General features: G+C 46.8%; 1 protein-coding gene across 1 annotated transcript; it reads right to left on the reverse strand.

The window, feature by feature from the left end:
- Window positions 1-6,399: 6,399 nt before the first annotated feature.
- On the reverse strand, window positions 6,400-24,088 carry NAE1 (NEDD8 activating enzyme E1 subunit 1). Its single transcript, XM_044269929.1, has 20 exons — window positions 24,027-24,088; window positions 23,247-23,350; window positions 22,968-23,028; window positions 22,055-22,085; window positions 21,390-21,461; window positions 21,123-21,202; window positions 20,940-21,049; window positions 20,177-20,286; window positions 19,465-19,527; window positions 19,329-19,392; window positions 19,161-19,252; window positions 17,572-17,631; window positions 16,552-16,685; window positions 14,479-14,554; window positions 14,324-14,363; window positions 13,784-13,870; window positions 13,344-13,436; window positions 11,829-11,943; window positions 9,833-9,882; window positions 6,400-7,082 (listed from the first exon to the last, which is right to left on the reverse strand). Exons 1-20 carry the CDS (start codon window positions 24,074-24,076, stop codon window positions 6,973-6,975), a joined length of 1,602 nt encoding a protein of 533 aa, XP_044125864.1. The 5' UTR covers window positions 24,077-24,088; the 3' UTR covers window positions 6,400-6,972.
- Between the last annotated feature and the right edge of the window lie 9 nt (window positions 24,089-24,097).

Here is a 24,097-nt window from a genome sequence, read left to right on the forward strand (position 1 = left end):
TTAATTAGCTCCTGAAGATACGTGGCGAATATATGTCACGTGGAAACGCGTAGAGCTGATGTCATGTTTCAGGACACGGTTCTCTAGGCAGAGTGTGCATGAGCTGTGAGAGTATACCTCCTAGCTAGAGGCTGGTTGAGAGGTTGGCCATAACACTGACGTGTATGAGGGTATGCTGGCTTCCACATACATTGAACGTAAATCGCGCGGTGTATTGTATCCTGGATAAGTGATGCTACAATCAAACCGCTCCAGACATGGCCGTGTGGTGTGTGTGAGCGCCGTCTATTGACAGTGTAGCACTGGTTGCATCATAGACCAGACATTGATTGCCCAGTACAGTCAGTGTGGCTGATATAACACAGCCCCATCCAGCCAGTAACCAGCTGCACTGGTCGGCAACAATCTCAGAGGTTCACTCGCGGCACACCTGTGTCCGTAAATAGATTGGGCCGTGTCCTGTTGTCCTGCTTGCAGTCTATTAGCAGCACCTTACTAGCAAGCCAGGAATTCAGTCCAGACTTGTAACCAGTGCAGAGGGTTATTCCTCAGTCCCTTTCTGCGCTCTACTGGTTGCCTGATGGTCACAGATGGTGACATTTAGGGTTTTGCCCTCTTTTTAAACAGACTACAACAAAGTTTTAGTTTTTTTCTTTTAAGACGTTCATCAGGCTGTGATAATATAAGTATTTAAGACGTTCACCAGTGTATTTAAATAGTGTGAGACAGCTGTTCTCAGAACTCCCATAGCAGTGACCGAAGCATGCTGGGAGTTGTAGTTTCACAATAGCTGGAGTACCAGAGATTTCTGACCCCTAGTATAGACACTGTAATAATGTATAGTACTATAATACTAAGGGAGTCTGCATTGTATGTTAAAAGGCGCCATAGGTCCCCATTACACAGATGTCAGCAGTCAGTGCCATTTCATAAGGAGACATCCCCAAAAAATATGTACACCACGTATGTACACCACGTATGTACACCACGTATGTACACTTATGGAATAAACATGCTGGCTGAGGCAGCTACATAGCAATGTACGACCTCAGACCAGTATACCACGTCTACACTGCTGTATACCAGCTGCTACGTACCAGGTTTACACTGCTGTATTCGAATCTCAAAATGCCACATACCTGCTATATGCCAGTCGTACCCACCTATATACTATCCTCAGGCTTCTATATACCAGATTAATCTTGTTGTATACCAGTCTGGCAATCCTAAATATAGGTGTGTGATTGGTATACAGATGTTATATAGGAGTGCACACATGGTATACAGCAGTACGGAGCTGGTATACAGGAGTGCACACATGGTATACAGCAGTACGGAGCTGGTATACAGGAGTGCACACATGGTATACAGCAGTACAGAGCTGGTATACAGGAGTGCACACATGGTATACAGCAGTACAGAGCCGGTATACAGGAGTGCACACATGGTATACAGCAGTACAGAGCCGGTATACAGGAGTGCACACATGGTATACAGCAGTACAGATCTGGTATACAGGAGTGCACACATGGTATACAGCAGTACAGATCTGGTATACAGGAGTGCACACATGGTATACAGCAGTACAGATCTGGTATACAGGAGTGCACACATGGTATACAGCAGTACATTGCCGGTATACAGGAGTGCACACATGGTATACAGCAGTACAGAGCCGGTATACAGGAGTGCACACATGGTATACAGCAGTACAGAGCCGGTATACAGGAGTGCACACATGGTATACAGCAGTAACCTACCATTGTGACTCATACACAGGACCATTACACCTGTCAGCGGTGAGGCTGGGAACCAGGGCTGTGATTGGTTGCTAAGTAACATCAGCGAGATCGACTAAGCCGGGATAGAGCGCCTCATTATAGGGGCGTTACCCGAAGAGCTACAAATCAGCTTCCAGCTCTCTTTTTTAAGTGTAGAGAAGTGAGATGAAAGTAGGGATCTGATTGGCTGCAATCGGTAAATCCTCCAGCAGTAGTTTCCAAACATGAGGGCAAGAGGGTCCCTCCCCATCCAGCTGGAGCCTGAAAACACAGATCCCCCCCTGTAATCCGTGTGTCCACCCAGCAATGTGTACTGATAAATGTATTGTTATTGTAGTATATTATATGGCCCACCGGCTAGGAAATACATGACTATTGTGCAAGATCAAATTTAAAGGGCAACTCTGGGGATTAAGTTCCAGTCGTTGCTTAGCAACAGAGACCTCTTGTGTGATTTTCATTTAACCCTTTATAGTAACCAAATTCAAAAAATTCTCAACATTGTATTTTACATTTACTTCTATTAAACGCTGTTTTGTTTTCCTACCTCCTGCGTCTTTGAAAGCCATAAAAATGTTTTCCCCATTTGGTTATGTAAATAATTTTTGAGCCCTGATTTGGTGATATATGGAGATTTATATGCCTTTTTATGCAATTTTTATTTATACCCAGGAAAATGTAAAAAAATAAATAAAAAAATATTAAAATACTTAAAAAAAAATTGCCTTCCCTTTGTTTGATGTATGGGTTATAGTCACGGGGGGTTGGGGCTAGAAGCTGCGGTGTGGCTTTATTTTACACAGCGTGCCCCTAATGAGATCATACAAGACCTTGCTTATCCTCCTGTAAGGTTATGGCTACACTGCAAAAATATGCGCCACTTGTGCATAATGTTGCACGACTGTTTTAGAACTGTGAAAACATAGCCAAGTCACGCGTGACTTCCATTAAAGCCTATAGAGTCAAAGTCGTGTATAATATGAGACACAAAATCCAACATGTCTGGATTTTTTGCGACTGTTGCGTCTCGCTTTGCGACACCATTGACAATCATTATTTGAAATGTCGCCGTGTTGGGACTGACAAGCCCCAGTTACAGGTAGCCTGCAGGCTTTAGCAAGGCGGTTGAGCCTCATTGCAAAGCTGATCAGGGTATTCTAAGACCCAGCAGCTCATGCATACACCCGGCCATCGCAGGAGGCAGCATTGGCGCTTCCCGCATATGCAACGCCACTGTGTACACAGCGATGGAGAAGGCAGGGACTGTAGATATAATAAACTATGTGACACTAAGAGGCTGTGTCGTAAGATGGAACCCCCGGACACTACAATCAAGAAGTTGGCAAGTGTGTAAAAAAGGGGCCACAACCTTCGGGTTGGCTGCTGTTGCAACTTACATAGAAGTGAAAAGAGGATTCTGGGAGTTGTAGTCTCAGAACAGCCGGAGGTTGCTGATCCCTGGTGTAAAGTTGAAGTACAGGTCGCAGGGTGGTGGCGCTGTATTTTGGCTTAAAGGGAGTCTGTCACCTCTTTTTCACCAATATAAGGCCCCCTGCACACGAACGTGCGCTTCCCGTTGCCGTATTGCAGATCCGCAATACACAGGTGCCGTTCCGTGGGCATTCCGCATCACGGATGCGGACCCATTCACTTGAATGGGTCTGCAAATCCGGAGATGCGGAATGGTACGGAACAGAACCCTACGGAAGCACTACGGAGTGCTTCTGTGGGGTTTCGACCCGTACCTCCGTTCTGCAAAAAGATAGGACATGTCCTATCTTTTTGTGGAATGGCCGGGAATGGGTCCGCGATCCGCTGCCCCACGGACTGTGTTCGTGCATTGCAGGCCGCAGCACGACCACGGGGTCCTAACTAAGAGCACTGTCCCATAGAAGATTGCATACACATCCCAAGCATACCTGTGTGCACTTTGTGCCTTTATTTCACGTCCAGGAAAAGCACTTTTAGGCTCCATTCACACGTCCGCAAGTGCGGTGCGGAACGGGTGCGGACCCATTCATATTCTATGGGGACGGAATGGATGCGGAGAGCACACTATGTGCTCTCCACATCCGCATTTCCGGAGCACGACCCTGATCTTCTGGTCCGCAGCTCCGCAAGAAAATAGAGCATGTCCTATTCTTGTCTGCATATGCGGACAATAGGCATTTCTATAGCGGTGCCGGCTGGGTGTATTGCGGATCCGCAATGCGCTACGGACGTCTGAATGGAGCCTTATCTGCTGGAAAACATCTCCCAAGTGCCCAAAGCAAATCAGACTTTGAAAGGGGGGGCTGCTTTAGCTGCTCATATCTTGGGATTGGTAGCAGCTAGAAATATGAACCGGACCTTGTTTGGAAGCTGGTATTCCAACCTTTCAAAGAATCACAGCATTATATCCACTATATTATAAGATATAGCGTTAGAAATGGAGTCAGGAGTGAAAGCTGTTGATACTTTCACTTTCAGCTGGGCACTTAGGAGCGGTTTTCCAACGGACCATAACGCAATTCTATGACGGAAAGCCTTTAGAGGCATTCCGTCATAATAGAAGTCTATGGGCTGCAAAATGGATCTGTTCAGGGAGTCCTCCCCTGCATAACAGAAATGGGACGGATCCGTTATGCAGCCCATAGACTTCTAGTCCATGCCCACACCATGTTGCGGAGTCCAGTAAGAAAAAAGGATGTGTTTATGGGTGGCAGGCACTGAGGCACCTCTCTATGGCATCTGTTAAATGTATTGTTAAATGTATACCGCCTATACTTTTTAGTGGCTTGTTACCACGTATACACTGAACAGATGCCACTGGTGACGGATGGCAGCCGTATGAGATATACATCAGGAGCTTTTCTTGCCATAAATGGAGGTCAAAAACGCAATGTGAACACAGCCTTAAAAGCAATTCTTCTAGTTGGCGCTGAAGTGTTAGGTCTCTGCACAGCGGGCAGGGGTCATTTTTGGCATTTGGTTATGAAGTTGTCTGTAACGGGTACAGGCGACTGTAGAGATCTTTCAGGGTCTCAAAGAATAACATGAGCACAATCATGAGAAAATGGCGTCAGCTTCCAACAGGTCTCTAAGCTTTCGGAAAATCCACGTGACAGCTGCTTCACTGCAGCCTCTACTGAGCCTGGGAGCTTTTTTGGGGAGGGAGGAGGGTTTGAAATACTAATAGTCTAGAACAGGCATGCTCAACCTGCAGCCCTCCAGCTGTTGCAAAACTACAACTCCCTGCATGCCCGAACAGCGTACAGCTATCAGCCTACAGGAGTGCATTGTGGGAGTTGTAGTTTTACAGCAGCTGGAGGGCCACAGGTTGAGCATGCCCGGTCTAGAATAAACCAGACTTGTTTCATTGCTGGACTGTGGGGTGTCCGTATACCAGAATTCTAAAAGTCCTAGAAGAATGCTCGATCCAAATCCAACAAAAAGTAGACGGTTCAACTCCACCCGCCTGGCAGATGCTGGATTAATGATACAGGAGGAGTAATAAGAACACCCAAACTTCTATGTGGAGAGGTTTTATTAAAATTTGTATTCCAGATGTAGCAATGCTAACGTACAGACATTAACCGGACAGACAAGTAGAGCTTTTGTCAGAACGGGGCGCCTAGCGACCACCAGCAGAATTCATTGTAAGTGACCACCGGTCTGCAAATTCCTGGCCTCCGCCGCAGCCACATCTCCACCGAAATAAGGAGAATGTGGTGACCGAGAGTTCACCAAATCTGAGAGACGACAATTACGGCAAATCCTGTAGAGCAGGGATCGGCAACGTCTGGTGGTGAAACTATGACTCCCAGCAGGCACACTTACTTGGCTGTTCTTAGAACTCTTTGGCCGCTTTCAGATGAGCGAGTTGCATACTGCGCGAGTATGAGACGACTCCCGTCCCAGCATGCTCCATTCACCTCTATAAGTCCGCTTTCAGACTAGCGAGTTGCATACTGCGGACTCGCTGTGTGAGCATGCCTGCCGGGGCCGTATAGCATTATATTGATTTATGATGCTATGTAACCCTTAGAGGTCTGGAATGTATTGTATAACACTGACATAATGCTGTCAGTGTTATCTAATACATTGCAGAACTGTAAGGGTTACATAGCATCATAAAACAATATAATGGTACACGACCCCGGCAGTGCTGGGAGCTGCCGCATACTCACACAGCGAGTCCGCAGTGTGCAACTCGCTCGTCTGAAAGTGGCCTTATAGAGGTGAATGCAGCATGCTGGGAGTTGTGGTGAGAATGTATACTGTGTACTGGACACAGCGCAACGGTGACCCCATCTAAACAGTGTGCGAATATGCATGTTTTACAAACTGACTGTTAATGACTATTAGGCTCCATTCACACATCTGCAAGTGTTGTCCGCACCCGTTCCGCAATTGTGTGGACCCATTCATTCTCTATGGGGGACTGAATGGATGCAGAAAGCACACTATGTGCTCTCCACATCCACATTTCCAGAGCGCGGCCCCGATCTTCCGGTCCGCAGCTCCGGAAAAAAATAAAAATAAATAGAGCATGTCCTATTCTTGTTCGCAATTGCGGACAAGAATAGGCATTTCTATGGGGGTGCCGGCCGGGTGTATTGCGGATCCGCAATGCACTACGGACGTGTGAATGGACCCTTAGGCCTCTTGCACACCAATAGTTTTATTTTTGCGGATCCGTTTTTTGCAGACCGCAAAATACTGAAAAAGCCATACGGTCGTGTGCAAGAGGCCTTACAAGACTCACTAGTAGAAGGAGACACTTTTTTTCCTCAGTAGTAGCGGCCAGCTGGCCCTTGTCTGTCGGGGGTTCCCTCAGTGGCCTACTGATTAGTCCAAGAACCAAGGGCCCTCTTAGCTAGGGACATGTGCTCAAACAGCAGCAGTAGTAGTAGTGGCCCTCAGGTAGCATCACGAATCTGCCAGATGATGGGGGCCCCATAAAGACACCAAGAAGGCAGAGCCCAAAGGAGGAGGAGACTGATCGGCCAATCCACCTAGTGTCGCCTCAGCCATCCTATACAGCTACAGAATAATGAACAGGGGGGGGAGGATTTGGAAAATAACTATCCACTTTATTATATGGGCTGGCTGAGATGCTGCCTATTGGTATGTAGTGCAGTCAGTGTACGGTGCCAGGGGCCCACTCCTGGCTCACGTGTTCTTCTGTGGGTCATCACTGGTAATGAGGCTACAACTGGAAGGTAGCGGAGGTCTGTAACATGGCGTTGTATATGAAGGTGTTATTAAATATAACAAACTGCTTCGTTATGATTTTGATGGCTTCCTGTGCCGCAGTGCCTGAAATACAGAAGAATAAAAAGTCACGGAAATATTTCATAAGCTTAGGTTTAGGCTTCATGCACACAACGTTTTTTTAACGGCTGTCACACATCAGTTTTAAGAACAATGGTAGTCTATGGGGTAATTCACACGCCAGTTTTTTCGACGGCCAGTGAATAACGGATGCCAAAAAATAGAACACGTTGTATTCTTTCCCTTTTCACTAACCGACAGCCCCCATACATCTGAAGAGGACCGTTTCTCAGAAAGGCATCAGTGAAAAAACATCTGTTAAACTGTCAGTTTTTATCTGTTTTTTTTTTTAACAGATTTTTATTTTTTTTCACCGTCATGTGCATGTAGCCTTAAAGGGGTATTCCCATCAGACACTGAGGGCATATCACTAGGATAGGTGTGGGTCCCACCTCTGGGAACCGTTCCAATTTCCAGAACAGGGCCCCCAAAGTAAAGAGGAGCAGATCACACTTGCACCGCTCTTCATTCACTGGTAGTTCCGAAAACAGTCAAGCTCACTCACTCGGCTGTTTTTGGAAGTTTCATACCAGTCAATAGAGAGCAAGCCGTGCCAGCGTGGCCACTTCTACATTTACCTCTATGGAACTGCTGGAAAAAGCTGAGCCAGCTCTCTGCTGTTTTTGGAATTCCCATAGCGGAGAATGGAGAGTGGCCACGCATGCGCAGCTGCTCTCCCCCAATCTAGAGACATCTGACCCTGATGGCGTATACTAGCAATTAGGGTTGCACCAGGTAATGAACGATCGATACCCAATCGATACTTTTAGACCTGGATTGATTCGATACTGGCATTTGCTATTTTTAGAGAACATAGCACTCGCCTCTCCCAGCACGCGCCATGTTCTCCTCAGCAGTCTCTACCTCCCTCCCCACGGTGCTGCTGCCACCAATGAGAAGAGAGGGGCTGTGGCCACTGTGCCACCAATGAAGATAACTAACCTGTTAATAGAAGTGTAGGATGTGGGTGCCGGTGGTATCACATACCCGGCACCTGCCCTTATGGCAGGTTGCTGCGATCGGCCAAACTGCGGCAATGAACTCCTCAGGCGGATCACAGCATCTTGTCATAGAGGCCGGGTATGTGATGCCGCAGACACCCGCATACTACATTTGTATTGACAGGTTAATTATCTTCATTGGTGGCACACTGCACCCCAACCCCAGTATTATAGTCATTGGTGGCAGTGGCCACAGGGTCCCCTCCCCTCCTCCTCATTGGTGGTGAAGTGGCAGCTTCTGATCGGTTACCATGGCAGCCAGGATGTTACTGAAGCCCTGGCTGCCATGGTAATCTCCCTGCTGCTGTGTGCACCATGCACAGGGCAGCAGGCAGAGTGTGAGGTCCTATTCATCCTCATAGAGCTTTATTAGGGTGAATAGGACAAGGTATCAAAAGTTCCCAGGTTGTAGCCCCTAATGGTCCATTCACACGTCCGCAAAAGGGTCCGCACCCGTTCCGCAATTCTCGTTCCCATTAATTCTCTATGGGCCCGGACGTTAGGCGGAGAGCACATAGTGTGCTCTCCACTTCCGCATTTGTGGAGCGCAGCCCCGAACTTCCGGTCCGCAGCTCCACAAAAGATAGAACATGTCCTATTCTTGTCCACAGCTGCGGACAAGAATAGGCATTTCTATAGCGGGTGCCGGCCGGGTGTGCTGCGGGTCCACAACACACAACGGACGTGTGAATAGACCCTAAGGGCTCATGCACACGACCGTATGGCTTTCAGTGTTTTGCGGTCTGTTTTTTACGGATCCGTTGTTCCGTTTTTTGTTTCCGTTGTATTTGTTTCCTTTCCGTTTTTCCGTATGCCATATACAGTAATTACATAGAAAAAATTGGGCTGGGCATAACGTTTTCAATAGATGCTTCCGCAAAAACAGAACAGATTTTGCGGACCCATTGACTTGAATGGAGTCAAGCACCGTGATTTGCGGACAAGAATAGGACATGTTCTATCTTTTCATGGTACGGAAATACTGAAACGGAATGCACACGGAGACACTTCCGTTTTTTTTGCAGAACCATTGAAATGAATGGTTCAGTATATGTACAGCATACTGGCCAGTATACTGAACGCAAAATACTGTCGTGTGCATAAGCCCTAAGGGGGGAAATAGTTATTAAATAAAGTTAAAAAAAAAAAACTAAACACCAAAATATTAAGTTTAAATCACCCCCTTTCCCAATTTTACACACAAAATAAACATTAAATAAAAGAAACATATTACATATCGCCAAGTCCAAACTATTATAATCTCCTATGCTGTGAACGCTGTAACAAACTGTTTGGTTGTTGGATCTTTATGTTAAGGATCCTGCTTTGTACATTGAGTACTTTTGCACGGTGTTGAACATAATATATGACAAGAATTTTGTAAAGTGATACATTTTTATTATTTTGTAAAAATAAACAGTATCGGATTAAAGCAGCAGTATCGTTTCAGCAGCACTTACCCTTCTGTGATCCACTTTCTTGCTGTTCAGCTGCATCTACATTATGCAGCTGAACGGTAAGAAATAGGGGCACATCCACACGGGGCGTCAGAGGAAGAGCCTGCGGTTCGTCGGACGGGATCGTGGAATCGGTGGAGCGATGGAAGGGCGAGTACTGCTGAAGGTGTATTCGCTCCACAGGTTAGGTGAAGGAAACATTTTAGGTAAAGGCCCGGAGAACCCCTTTAAATCGCGTTAAGAAATCTGTATATTAATGTACGATTGCAGACATTACCTCCTAGGAAGGAAGCGACGGTGTGAGGTTCAGCAGCTCCATATCGACAGCTGGAAAAGAAAGAAATGGTGCACAGTGAACATGGCGCTACCGGCAGTCATCAGCGTCTGACCCAGTTCCTGCAAGACACTTGTCCAGACCAATCTCATCACAAAGGAACCTGAGTGTCTGTTTAGCCAGAGGGGCTTCATCTACCGCTAAATTTAGCCGGTTCGCTAGTGGAGTCTGCTTTCGAGTCACTCCGCTCTGTAAGTACTATAGTGAAAAAAATGGCATCGCTACGTGGCGGTCAAGAGGGTCGAATGCTACGGGGCTACATCACATGACCGCGAGTTCTGGCGATCCATGTAATGACTGAGAAGGGAGTTTCCTTTCATACAGATCTGTGTTCTGTGCAGAGCTAAATCAGTCACTGAACAGAAAATACATAATGAGATCATCATGGATCTGACTAATGCTCCCTTTTTATGTACTTACCATGACTGGCAGCACACGTGATTCTGCAGCTATGACAAAAGGGCAGCCATCATTCTAAGGCCCCTTGTCACATAGCATTATATTGATTTTATGATGCTATGTAACCCTTACAGTTGGAATGTATTGGATAACACTGACAGCATTATGTCAGTGGCATCTAATACATTCCAGAACGGTAAGGGTTACATAGCATCATAAAATCAATATAATGCTATGTGACCCCCGGCAGCGTTGGGAGTTCAGGCCGGGTGCCTCGCAGCGAGTCGGCAGCGAGACACTTGTTCGTCTGCAAGGGGCCAAAGAGGACAACAGCAGCAAAATGATGCAGGCACAGATAGTGGGTCCTACTGGTCTCTCCTTGTAAACGAAGATTACAGATGATGCAGGTACCCACTTTATACACAATTTAGGTAACAATAGTACTGCCTCCCTGCCTCACCATATAAATGATGTAGGTATAGATATTACTGCCTCCCTGCCTCACCATATAAATGATGTAGGTATAGATATTACTGCCTCCCTGCCTCACCATATAAATGATGTAGGTACAGATAGTTCTGCCTCCCTGCCAAAGATGTAGGTACAGATAGTACTGCCCCCCTGCCAATGATGTAGGTACAGATAGTACTGCCTTCCTGCCAATGATGTAGCTACAGATAGTACTGCCTCCCTGCCAATGATGTAGCTACAGATAGTACTGCCTCCCTGTCAATGATGTAGGTACAGATAGTACTGCCTCCCTGCCAATGATGTAGCAACAGATAGTACTGCCCCCCTGCCAATGATGTAGCTACAGATAGTACTGCCCCCCTGCCAATGATGTAGCTACAGATAGTACTGCCCCCCTGCCAATGATGTAGCTACAGATAGTACTGCCCCCCTGCCAATGATGTAGGTACAGATAGTACTGCCTCCCTGCCAATGATGTAGCTACAGATAGTACTGCCTCCCTGCCAATGATGTAGCTACAGATAGTACTGCCTCCCTGCCAATGATGTAGCTACAGATAGTACTGCCTCCCTATCAATGATGTAGCTACAGATAGTACTGCCTCCCTGCCAATGATGTAGCTACAGAAAGTACTGCCTCCCTATCAATGATGTAGCTACAGATAGTACTGCCTCCCTGCCAATGATGTAGCTACAGATAGTACTGCCTCCCTGTCAATGATGTAGGTACAGATAGTACTGCCTCCCTGCCAATGATGTAGCTACAGATAGTACTGCCTCCCTGCCAATGATGTAGCTACAGATAGTACTGCCTCCCTGTCAATGATGTAGCTACAGATAGTACTGCCTCCCTGCCAATGATGTAGCTACAGATAGTACTGCCTCCCTGTCAATGATGTAGGTACAGATAGTACTTCCTCCCTGCCAATGATGTAGCTACAGATAGTACTGCCTCCCTGCCAATGATGTAGGTACAGATAGTACTGCCTCCCTGAGGTGGAGTAATGGTGGACATGTTTAAACCCAATCCCGCATACCGGTAATTCCTGATGAAGGAAAAGTTCACTTACAATTCCTGGATATAGTCATCCTTCACGCCGAGTGATAACCCATATTCCTGGAGAAAACTATTCAGACATGTCTTCAATTTTGAAAAATCTCCATCTACTTGATAGTTGTAAACACCTGAAAGATTTGTAAAGGGGACGGGGTCTTTAGATGTTCAGTGACCGACACCAGAGTATATAGGGTGACTAGTGCCCCGACTACTGCAAATCTCTTCAACCATTACAGCAAAATGGCAGTGGATCTAGGAAAGTGCACTGCCACTCGTCTCCTATAGGCTCTGCTTAGTTCGGAGGCCCCATGGTTGCCCATTATAGTCATTGGTCAGTAATGGAGTCTCCCAGAATAATCTACTGCCAGCTTTAGTCTAGTGACAGGCTATCAATGTCTCTCCCGAGACCCCCTTTTATTCAGTTTGCTTATTCCCTAGAATAAAGCTCACCAGTGCGGTCTTTCTGTTGGGAGCCACATTAAACGTGAAGTATTACGTATCTGTGGATATCTATGGATGTCTGCAGCCCTCCTAAACCTTAAAGGGTATTTCCTACAAACCTATTCCCTTACCCACAGGAAAAGTGTTTGATCAGTGGGGGTCTGACAGCTGGGACCCGCATTGATCATAACAGGAGTCCTGTGTTCCCACCTTTGGATGGAGCGGCACAGACATGCGCACATGGGGGGTGGGGGGGCACTTTTGTTCTCTTAACTCTTGGAGTTCTAGCAGTTGGACCCCACCGATCAGACACTCATCCCCTATAAGCGTTTTTCATTGGAAAACCTCTTTTAAAAGATAATCTGTCACATCTCCTGCCATGTCTGTTTTAGTAGCTAAAGGCATCCCCTGTGTAATCACAATTCTGGAGCATGGTCTGAATCTATGATCTACTATTCGTTTATTACTCCTGCTAGAAGTTATTAAACGGATTTCATGCAGTTTGCAATGAAGGCACAGATGGGTGTGACCAGTTGGGGGGGGGGTCCCCCTGTACAGTCTGACACTATCCAATCAGCGATGCCAGTGTCAGACTGTGTAGGGACACTTCCCCCTACTGGTATCACCCATCTGGACCTTCATTGCAGACTGCTAGCGATTCATTCATAACGTCTAGCAGGAATAATAAAGGAATGGCACAACAGAGTAATAAGAATAGAAGCTCCAGAATTGCTATTACATGGGGAATGCAAGTCGTTACTAACACAGACATTTCAGGAGAGGGGACAGGTCTTCTTAAGATGACACAGGATAGGTAAGCAATAGTTTGTGTAGGCAAATTAATTATCGTTTGCCGGCAGCAGATTGTGCTGACAACGAGTCAGTATGGGGACAAGCGATGGCATTAGCGATCACTGCTCCCCATACTGTGGAGGAGATCTAATAGCAGCAGTCTCCTCTGCTGACGAGCAGGCAAATGCTGGGAAGGAACGCTTCCTTCCCGACAACCGCTGGCTACATCCAGCCATGTAACAGGGCCTTAAAGTAAATCAATCTTTCTAAAATTTAGCTAAAAGATAGAATGTACCTGGATATCGTCCATGCTGTTTATGGAACCTGTCCACAGCTCTCAGCATCAAGTACAAGACAATTTCATTATCCGGATTCTCCATAAAGGAAACTGGAAGAAAACGACACAGTCTCAGCAGATGACAACATGATACCCACAATTCACGTTATTTAGGCTGGCAGTACACAATGATGATCGGCGATTAATTTAGGCATAATGTCCCTTTAAGCAAAATAATTATATATAACATGACCAGGAGGAACGCGTTACAAAACATGGCTGCCTTGTTTCAGAAACAGCGCCACCACTGTCCATAGGTTGTGCCTGGTACTGCAGAAGCGCTATATTCATACACATGGACATGAGACTGAGCTACAATGCCACACACAACCTGTTGACAACGGCCATGCTGTTTTAATCCTGACCAACCCCTTTGGTATCGAATGCAGACTTCTTACCAATATCATCCTTTTTTGCAGTGTCTATCCCGTATTCTGCAGCTAAAGATCTGCACCGGACTAATCGAAGAAAAGCGCAATTCCTGCCTGAAAAAAAGAAAAGCCTTTTACACAGACTCGCATCTTAAAAATGCAAAATTACTAATGCTGGATTGACAATTTTAGATAAAAGCATGCAAACTATTTAATTTCCACTTTAGCTGTAAAATTAATAATTGGCAAGATGACTATAACGACAGGTCCTCTTTAAAATAGCTTTAAATAGATCCATCAAGAGCAACAAAAAAAAAAAAAAAAAAAAAAAAAAAAAAGGCACAGTAAATATTTTGGTAACCCTATTACATTTGGCACAAGGTCGTGAGGCAATCTCTGGCCCAGAAAAAAACATCTATACATACTTTATGAAGAAATACAGCGCCATCTGCTGGCCATTGTGTACATTACATTAGGCTGAATTTCGCAATGGCCAAAATAATGGCTGATTAGACAAATAAACACAAAGAAATTAAAAAGAAAATAATGAATTTGGTAAAAACGTACAGAAAAGTCGGACATCTTTTTCTGATATGCTTTCTGCGGGCTGCAATAAATAAAAATATTCTGGTACAGCAGGAATAAAATATTTGTAAATTGCAATTAAGAAATTAGGCACAAAAATGAAAAAAATAAAAAAAAAGCCTGCATCAAAGACTTACTCTGCCGACAGACTGTAGGAGCTTAGAAACATAGTTTTCCACCGTGGACGCGTCATTTTTTGCTTTCTCTCGATACCTTTAAGGCAACAGGTTGACGGGTAAGACACAGGTGAATTTTTCAGTGGGTCCATTTAATTTGAAAACAGGAAATTCTCCGGACGCACACAAGGGTATACATCACCCATAGGGCTTGTTCACACTACCGTGCCGTGTTTTGCGGTCCGCAAAATGCGGATCCGCAAAACACGGATGCTGCCCGTGTGCCTCCCGCAATTTGTGGAACAGATGGCCCTTTATAGAAATGCCTATTCTTGTCCAGAAAACAGACAAGAATAGGACAGGACTTGACTTATAATTTTTGCGGGGTCCACGGAACGTGTGAATGAGCCCATAGATTCACATGTTAACAGCCATACACTTTAGCTGTGGATGGAACGTTCACTGTTCCTCTCAGTCCCTACTTTCTAAACAAGAAGAAAAGGATCAGGCATGTAGAAATCCAACAGCCTGACCCTTCTTTGCCTTAACATCTGCAAAGAAGGGGGGGGGGGGGGGGGTGTCAGGATGCCTGTATATACATTAGATGGCCGTCGGGTTCAGTTAACATTAATCTAATGTGTATGAACGCGATATCGGCTTGTGCGCATTGAATGAGCACTGTCGGGCTGGGGCATCGCAGTTTCGTGAGCGCATGCGTGGGATTACGAACGGGAGGAGGGAGGTTAGAACAGAGACTAAGGGCGGGCACCTTCTCAGACTAATTTGCATGTGGATTAAAAAAGTGTTTTTCTGCACAACGATGCTAGCAAGGAACAAACGGTAAGCACAGTTTTAATAGGGGGGATGCCGTTGACATAACACTGTTATTAGGTTAAAAGGGTGAATCTGCGTAAAAGACTCCCTTTAATTTCCATTGAAATGCGCAGACATTTAAATCTGTGAAAAAAATAAATACCGAATCCGTTTTTTCGGATGACACCAGAGAGATGGATCCGGCATTTCAATGCATTTGTCAGATGGATCCGAATCCGGATCCGTCTGACAAATGCCATCCGTTTGCGTCAGGATTGCCGGATTCGGCAGGCAGTTCCGGCGACGGAACTGCCTGCCGGAATACTCTGCCGCAAGTGTGAAAGTAGCCTTAAAAGGGGTTGTGTAACTTCAGCAAGTGGCATTTATCAAGTAGAGGAAGTTAATACAAGGCACTTACTAATGTATTGTGATTGTCCATGTTGCCTCCTTTGCTGGCTGGATTCATTTTTCCATTATGCTGTACACTGCTTGTTTCCATGGGTTACGACCACCCTGCAATTTAACAGCGGTGGCCGTGCTTGCACATTATAGGAAAGAGTGCCATCCTCTTTGGTGGCCAGGACCGTGGGAGCGCACATAGGCTAGTGCTTTTTCTAAAGTGTACAAGCATGACCACCGCTGGATATCAGCAGTGTATAATGTGATGGAAAACTGAATGAAGCCAGCAAAGGAGGCAATATGGACAATTACAATACATTAGTAAGTGCCTTGTATTAACCTCCTCTACATGATAAATGCTGTTTGCTGAAGTGAGACGACCCCTTTAAAGAGCTTGTCCTATCAGGTCCCAACATGTTGGCAGAGGTTCCCCCTTTTAGGGCTTTTCTTGGTTCTTCAACAGCTCGCTGGAGATCTCTGGAGCCGGCATTGCCTGAATGCATTAACTATAATGGGGACGAGCGGAGATCTCTGAACGCTAATGTGAAACTAGGGGGAGATTTATCACAGACTAGCGTTGTCCTGTGCTGCCAGAGGGTGCGCCTAGTTTATGGTGATGCGCAGACCTCTTTATATACGATACACATCCTCTGGCAGGCCAGAAAACAGGCGCAAATGAAGATAAATGTGCAGGACCTGCTGGCCCCAGCCGCTTTTTAGAAAGAGGCAAGGGTGGCATAATAACGCCATTTGTGACAATATTTCCTAGTAGCGGCATTTAATAAGTTGTAAACATGGCGTGCGTGACATTTTGAGGTCTCCCCCTTAGTAATCTTTTTCATAAACTATAGCACATTAGCAGGAAAATGTTCAGAAACTCACACGTTCTGGAGTTTAATGAATTTGTCAGAGTCGGCGATCATGTCTGGGATCGTTCCTCGCAGGGGCAGATTCCCTTTACCTTCACACGCTGTAAACTCCTTCACAGCTCGAGCCAAAATCCAAAAATCAGACGACTGGAAATAAAGAGAAGGTGTCACGATAAGGATAGGATAGGTCATCAGTATCTGATCGGTGGGGGTCCGATTCCCGGCGCCCCCGCAGATCAGCTGTTTGAAGAGACCAATGATGTCACGTCCATCGGTCACACGGCCTGGGCGCAACGCAGCCAAATTCAAATATAAGGGCCTGGGCTACAATACCAAGTACAGCAGCTCATCAGTGTGCCGTGGCCTCTTCAAACAGCGGATCGACGTGTGTGCTGTTGCGGACCCCCGCCGATCCGATATTGATGACACTCAGAAAACCCCTTTAAACACATTCATATATCTTGTTTTTTTGAAACCTCGCCAGTGCATCAGACTTTCCTTGTTTCCCCATTCTTATGGCTCCAGTGGTCGGCGCCCCAACGATCAGACACTTGTTTGTGGATACGGGATAAGTTGTAGTAATGGGAGAGCCCCTTTAAAGGGGTCGTCTGACTTTCAAAAGGGAGGCCAGATAGTGTGTAATAGAAGGAAAAAGATCCGTACTGGAAGTATAGGGCCATGACAATAAATGGCCTCAGCGGTGACGTGTGCATGACCACTGAGGCCATTATTTGCTCATCAGCAGTCACGTGCCTGTATACAGTGCGGCCGAAACATGTGGCTGGTTTCATCTTTTACACACTGTTTGGCCGCCATGTAAGTTGTCAGATAACCCCATTAATGTGCAGTAAAGTTCCTTTAACCCAGCGCATGGGACCTTTTAAATGCTGGATTATTAGATACACAAGACTGTGGAATGATTTTAGAAAAACGTATACAGTCTACATCTAAGGGCAGAGAGGGTTAAAGCACCCAGACCTTCTGAATGATCAGATCCCAGATTAAAAGAATTTTATGGTACATTTCAATTCACCTGCTGAGTTAGGTTTGTGCAGCGTTCATCATTAAAAATTTCTTCGATGTTGCCTTGGATCTGAGAAAAAGCAAAAAGGCAAGAATAAGTCATCCTAGCCAGATAATATAAACTAGTAAAGGCCTCCTCAATGCTGGTTTTCAAAGAGGGAAAGGGTTAAAAGGGTTCAACCACTTTAAAAAAAAAAACAAAAAAACATCCCAGTAACACCCTAAGGCCTCCTGCATACGAACGCGTGCTTCCCGTTGCTGTATTGCAGACCGCATTTGCGGATCCGCAATACACGGGCACCGTTCCGTCGTTTACGGAATGTATGTGTCACCGAGGTTCCTGGCCTCAGTGGAGTAAGAGCCAGTTTTCATGTGTCAGCAGCAGTTGCTGTTTGACACCTTGCTATTTAGTATAGCTGTAATAGCTGATCCGGGACGGCTCTTACTGGGAGTAGTCAAAGTGCTGGGTGGGTGACTACTCCCCACGTTCCAGGCCGGGTCTTTGTTTTGGGCTATATTAAAAAAATAAATAAAATAAAAAACACACACACACACACACACACACACACACACACAACAGCCAGCAGTGTCAGCTACCTCTCTCTCTGACAATCGCTGGATTGGGATCTGAGCCGTGTGCTAGGCTGGAGGCCTGAGTTTGGGAGGTCTGCTCTGTCCTGAGCAATGCCGATCAGGTGTGAACTAACATCTAGGATAACAGGTGACTGTTTTTGCTGTATGAACTGTCTAGGTGTGAACGAACACTACGTACTGTTTTGTGAATGGCAACATCTGCATGGAGTTTGTATGTTCTCCCCTTGTTTGTGTGGGTTTCCTCCAGGTAATTGTGAGCCCCATTGGGGACAGTGTGATGCTAATGTCTGTAAAGCGATGCGGAATATAGTAGCGCTATACAAGTGCACAAAAGTTTTTGAGTTACAAACTGGTCTTTGCCTCCATACTGCGTCCGCTTGTTCTGTCTACCAGAGCGAATCGCCACACCTTTTTTAAAAAAATATTCTGACTGTTAACTTGTGGTAGGGGGGCTTCTTCTGATAAATAAAGGTCAGGCCCATCATCTCTGCTCTTGTTACATTAAAAACATACCCAATGACTTCACGTGACTGCTGAGATCGGGGAGTGGCAGCAGGGGCATCTGGAGTAGCCTGGCACGTCCTTAGAACCCTAGACCGCCGGCGCTGAAACGCCAGGGGCTGAAGCAAGGCTTTTTTCTTTTTTATAACATTCTTGGCCTTCAGCAAAAAATTTTGGGTGTCACAGAAAACCTCTTTAAGAAATATCTACAGAATATGACAAATGCTTGAAATGTGTGGATCCCTCATCTACAGGGAGAACAGTCAACCAGTGACACCATTCCCGATGGCTGCATTTTCCAAAGGAGGCCCTTTTAAAGGGATTGATTGGGGAGTCTAATGGGATCTCCACCTAACAGACATGCATGGTGTATCCTGCAGATATGCCGTCAGAGATGGAACCCCTCTGAAAGCAATGGACATGCACAAATATCAATGGACGCTGTTGTCCCAATTCACCATTTTTTTTACAGCACGGGATCTCTTATTGGACAGGAATACAAACCTTTGTCGTGTTTAGCGCAGTATTCACGTTCTTCACGGCTTCCTCAAAGTTCTCCTCGTCCTCCGGCATGCCATTCTCATTCTTCAGGATGCCTGCGACACCAAATCATCAGGTTAGATCCTGGGTCAAGTCTACGTAGGTAGAAGCATGGCTACTAGAAGAACATACCTTGTCTGAGGAGATCCCTGAAGGATTCCTTTTCTTTGTAACTCTTGGGTATTTGTCCTGCATTCTACAAGAAAAGTCAAGTGGTCAGAGGGAAGGGAGACCCGAAGACCCCGCAGACACTCCACCGGAAACTCACCTCTCTACACCATTTCTCTAAATACTTGGCCACCACAATAATCCATGGAGTGTGACTGTGGTCCTATATGTGGAAGAGAAACAGATAAATGACTGCCAGAAAAGGATGAGTTAAGGGGTGCTCCAACCACTGGGACCCTCACCAATCACAAACAAACTACCCTGTTTGAACTAAGCGCTGGTTGGGCATCAGACCCGTTAACTTGAGAGCTACTATAGAGAATAATTGAGAGAGGGTCCCCAAGCAGGAGGCCCCTATGTCCTAATGCGCTTTGAGTCCTACGGGAGAAAAGCGCTTTACAAATGTTTTGTTGTTGTAATAGGCCATATGGAACGGGACTGTCCTACTGGGGCACCTCTTTAAATGGTGTATAGGGAGTCCCGTCAATCAAGAGAACCAGGTCCTGTATTCCCCAGTTCGAATGGAGCGGTGGTCACGCACTGCCGCTCCTTTCACCTCTATGGCACTGCCGTAGACAGCCAAGCGTTAGTACTTGGCTATTTGTGGCAGTCCCATAGAGTTGAATGGAGTGGTGGACATGCATTCATGTCTGCAGCTCCATTCAGACGGGGAGCATGAGCTCCCATTCTGGTGAATGGCCGGGCCCCAGTGGTCAGATCACCACCAATTGGACACTGTGGCTAGGGGATAAGTTATCTTAATAGGACAACCCCTTTAAGGATATTGAATTGGTACTGGATATGGCAAATACCTTTCTCTCCATATTGTCCAGGTCATATAACTGGAGGTGTTCCTGGAGCTCGGTGAAGGGCTGGTCCAGCCTCAGATCCTCCAACGCGTTATCAGGATGAGATTCTACAACTGGAAAATTATGCAGGAAGAAAGCTTCATCAAGTGTTCGTCCATCTGGAGTGTTCCTCTAGAGCAGGGATGCTCAAAATGCGGCCCCCCGGCTGTTGTAAAACTATGACTCCCCATCATGCCCTGCTGTAGGCTGTCCGGGAGTTGTAGTTTTGCAACAGCTGGCGGGCCACAGGTTGAGCATTCCTGGTCTAAAGGGGGTATTCTCATTTGTGATATTGGTGTCATATTGCTAGAATAGGCCATCCAAGACAGATAGAGATGAGACCCGCACCTATCTCCGGAACGAAAACCCCCTAAAGTCAATGGAGAGCAGCCTCACATGCGTAGCCGCCCTCCATTGATTTCTAATGAACTGCCGAAAATAGCAGAAGTTGACTTGGCTATCTCTGGTGTTCCTATAGAAGTCAATGGAGCGGTGGCCGCTCTTGTACTTTCCATTTATTTCTATGGGACTGCCAAAAACAGAGCTCGCTCCGCTCTATTTTTGGAACTCCCATAGAAATGAATGGAGAGCCCACACTGCGTGCGTGGTGCACTGTCCTTCACTTTCGGAGGCTTGCTTTGAAGATAGAGGCGAGATACGCACTTATCTGACGTGAGGCATATCCTAGCGCGGGGATCAGCAATCTCAAACCCCCAACGGCACGTACCGTTATGTTCTTCCACGACGATCCTCATGTAGCCAACAAAACCATACGTTCGGCAAATCAAGAGAGGAATATTGGCGTTCCGGAGCGTCTCAGCCAAACGCAGTAAAGTGCTGGAACAGAGATAAAGATCAGAAGCCGTATAAAAGTCATGGTGATGGTAGAGCAGTGGGTGCTCCGACCTACCTCTCCAACAGCTGAGTGGCGATCACCACTGTAAACTTGCAGAAGAAAGATGGGTCATTGTCTAAAAGTTGCTCTGGATCCTAAAAAACAAAAAAGTCTCCTATTAGGCAATAGAAATCTCCCATGAGCTGCAAACTCCATAGTGCCGGCAAAACTACAACTCCCAGCAGGCCCTGACAGCCGCCGGCTTCTATATCAGAGCTGGAGAGCCACAGCTTGGAGGAGAAATATTTGTATACAGCTCCATTACACTGCCCGAGCACCAACCTCGGGGACGAAATTGCCTGTGACGTCTTCATTCAACTCCTGCAATAGTTCCATGGAGGCCTCGGCCCGGCTCTGGATGAAGAAGAAAACCACATTGAGTCAATAAGGATTCCCATCTAGGCCGCATGTCCAGGACCCTGGAGTGTGCGGATTCGAGTCCACCACCTTGCTCAATCACCATGCACCCTCAGAGTCGTATCCTTATCTTACACCAATATCAAGTTCCAGCATGCATCAGATGTCTTACACATCCAGAGCTGCATTCAAAATGTTGCTGGCCGCCACTTTGTCTAACAGACATACCATTAAAAGGGTTGGCCCATCTTATACATTGGAGCATAGCATTAGGATATGCCAACAGTGTCTGATAGGCGCAGGTTGCCTTTTTTTGGAAGTCCCACAGAAATTAATGGGAACGGCACCACGAAAGTGCGGCCAGCGCTCCACTCACTTCTATGGGGCTGATGGAAATAGCACCGCCATAGAAATCAATAGAAGATGGTGCGCTTTCCTTCACTTTGCAAGATCCGTTCTAGAGATACGCGGCATACTCACTAAATGTACGTCCCAACCTAAACCAGAGCGGGTGCATGACGGGGGACGGGGCGGATAATGACAAAGGGGCTTCTATCACCCCAGTGAATCACACAGAGACTTTGGCTTACCTTTCCAATACTACTTCTGAGGAGGAAAAAGCTAAAAAAGAAAAAATATATATTTATTATATAAAATGGAAATATCTCTCTCATATCCATCTCTGTTTATATAGATACATCTATCTGGTTCTCTATTTTAGTGTTTCCCAACCAGTGTGCCTCCAGCTGTTGCAAAACTACAACTCCCAGCATGCCCGCACAGCCAAAGGCTGTGCGGGCATGCTGGGAGTTGTAGTTTTGCAACAGCTGGAGGCACACTGGTTGGGAAACACTGCTCTATTTCATATCTATTATCTCTCTCTCCATCCATCTCCAGTAGGACGCTGTTCACACTATGGCAGCTGCACAGACCATAAAATGAGTGATAGTGGATCTGTTCAGATGAAGGCTTCTCTGCTTTAGGGCTCATGCACGCGAATATATTTTCTTTCCGTGTCCGTTTTTTTTACGGACCATATGCGGAACCTTCCATTTCAATAAGTCCGCAAAAAAACAAACAAACAAAACTGAAGTTACTCCGTGTGCATTCCGTATGTCCGTTCTGTCCGCATTACGGACAAGGACTGGTCTATTAGGAGCCGGCTGTATACGGACGTCATCTGTATTTTTTGAGGATCCATTTTTTGTGTGCGCGAGGCCTTAAAGTGTCCCTGTACTTTGGGAAAACCTTTGATACTTGATAGTCCCGGATCCCCACTGATCGCTGGAAGGAGGACAGAGAAGGGCTCACACACGGCGCGCTCTCTCTCCGCGCTGCAGGAGCCCATAGACTTTCTATGGAGCCCCCGCAGTGAGGAGAAAGAGCGCGTGGTGTGAGCCCTTCTCTGTCCTCCTTCTAGTGATCGTCGAGGGCTTCAGCTCCTTGAAGAAAAGTCTATCGCTTCAGATTTCACATGAAGTAAATCTCGTTACTAGAACGTACTTGTTCCCGACATCCTCTCCGCTCACCAGGTTGCCATCCACAATGGTGAAGGAGCCAATACCTGCAAAGAAAATGATGGAAGGTCAGAATGAGGGCCACGTGGAGGCTTCGCGGTCGGCCTATACAGACACAGGCAGTGGTGGTCCAGGCCGCCATAAACAGCACCTGCATTCCGGTGCTGGATTTTCTCTGAGCTTTTCTATGAATTCTTAACCCTGATAACAAGTGATAAGACACATCATGTCCCCTCAGCGCTGGGATCAGCGGCACCTCACTCACCTGGCAGCACCAAGTTTTTCAGGATCTCCGTACCAGTGGCAGTGGCGTTTATCAGGCAAACATGAGCCATTTCCAGAGCTTCCTGCCCGTGATCGCCCCATAATCTACAAAGGAAACACAGAGTCCGTCATGTACATTTCACTTGTGGTCAGTCATGGCGGCCCCATCCAGCGACGAGGAGGGGGGGGGGGCGGCCCCAGCCAGCGACGAGGAGGGGGGGGGGGGGGGGCGGACCCAGCCAGTGACGAGGAGGGGGGGGGGGCGGCCCCAGCCAGTGACGAAGAGGGGGGGGGGGCGGCCCCAGCCAGCGGCGAAGAAGGGGGGGGGGGGGCGGCCCCAGCCAGCGACGAGGGGGGGTGGGGGCGGCCCCAGCCAGCGACGAGGAAGGGGGGGGCGGCCCCAGCCAGCGACGAGGAAGGGGGGGGGCGGCCCCAGCCAGCGACGAGGGTCAGAGTTGTCAGTCAGACTGTGCGGGAGAACCCGGGAATCACAGATATTCCCAGACAATAAAGAACTGTGATAAATAGTATAATGAAGTGATGGAGAGGATACGGCGCATACTCGGGTCATAGTAGCAGCCATGATACAGGATATTGTGTATAGGAATAACACATATAACGCACCCTCATGCACATGGAAACTACAACAATGGTGTGAATGGGGCAGGCAGTACACGTGGAGCTGTGCACACTGCAGAACAATGGCCGCACGTTTCCCACCGTAGGTCATCCTACCCATGCAAAAAATAAAATAAGCAGAAAGCCTCCACAATGGCCGTACCTGAGCTGCCTGTCATATTTCTGCTCCTTCACCACTGCTCCCTGCGCCATGATTTCACCCGGAAGAAATAA

This window comes from Bufo gargarizans, chromosome 10, assembly GCF_014858855.1.
Source record: "Bufo gargarizans isolate SCDJY-AF-19 chromosome 10, ASM1485885v1, whole genome shotgun sequence".
In the NCBI taxonomy this organism is placed as follows: Eukaryota; Metazoa; Chordata; class Amphibia; order Anura; family Bufonidae; genus Bufo; species Bufo gargarizans.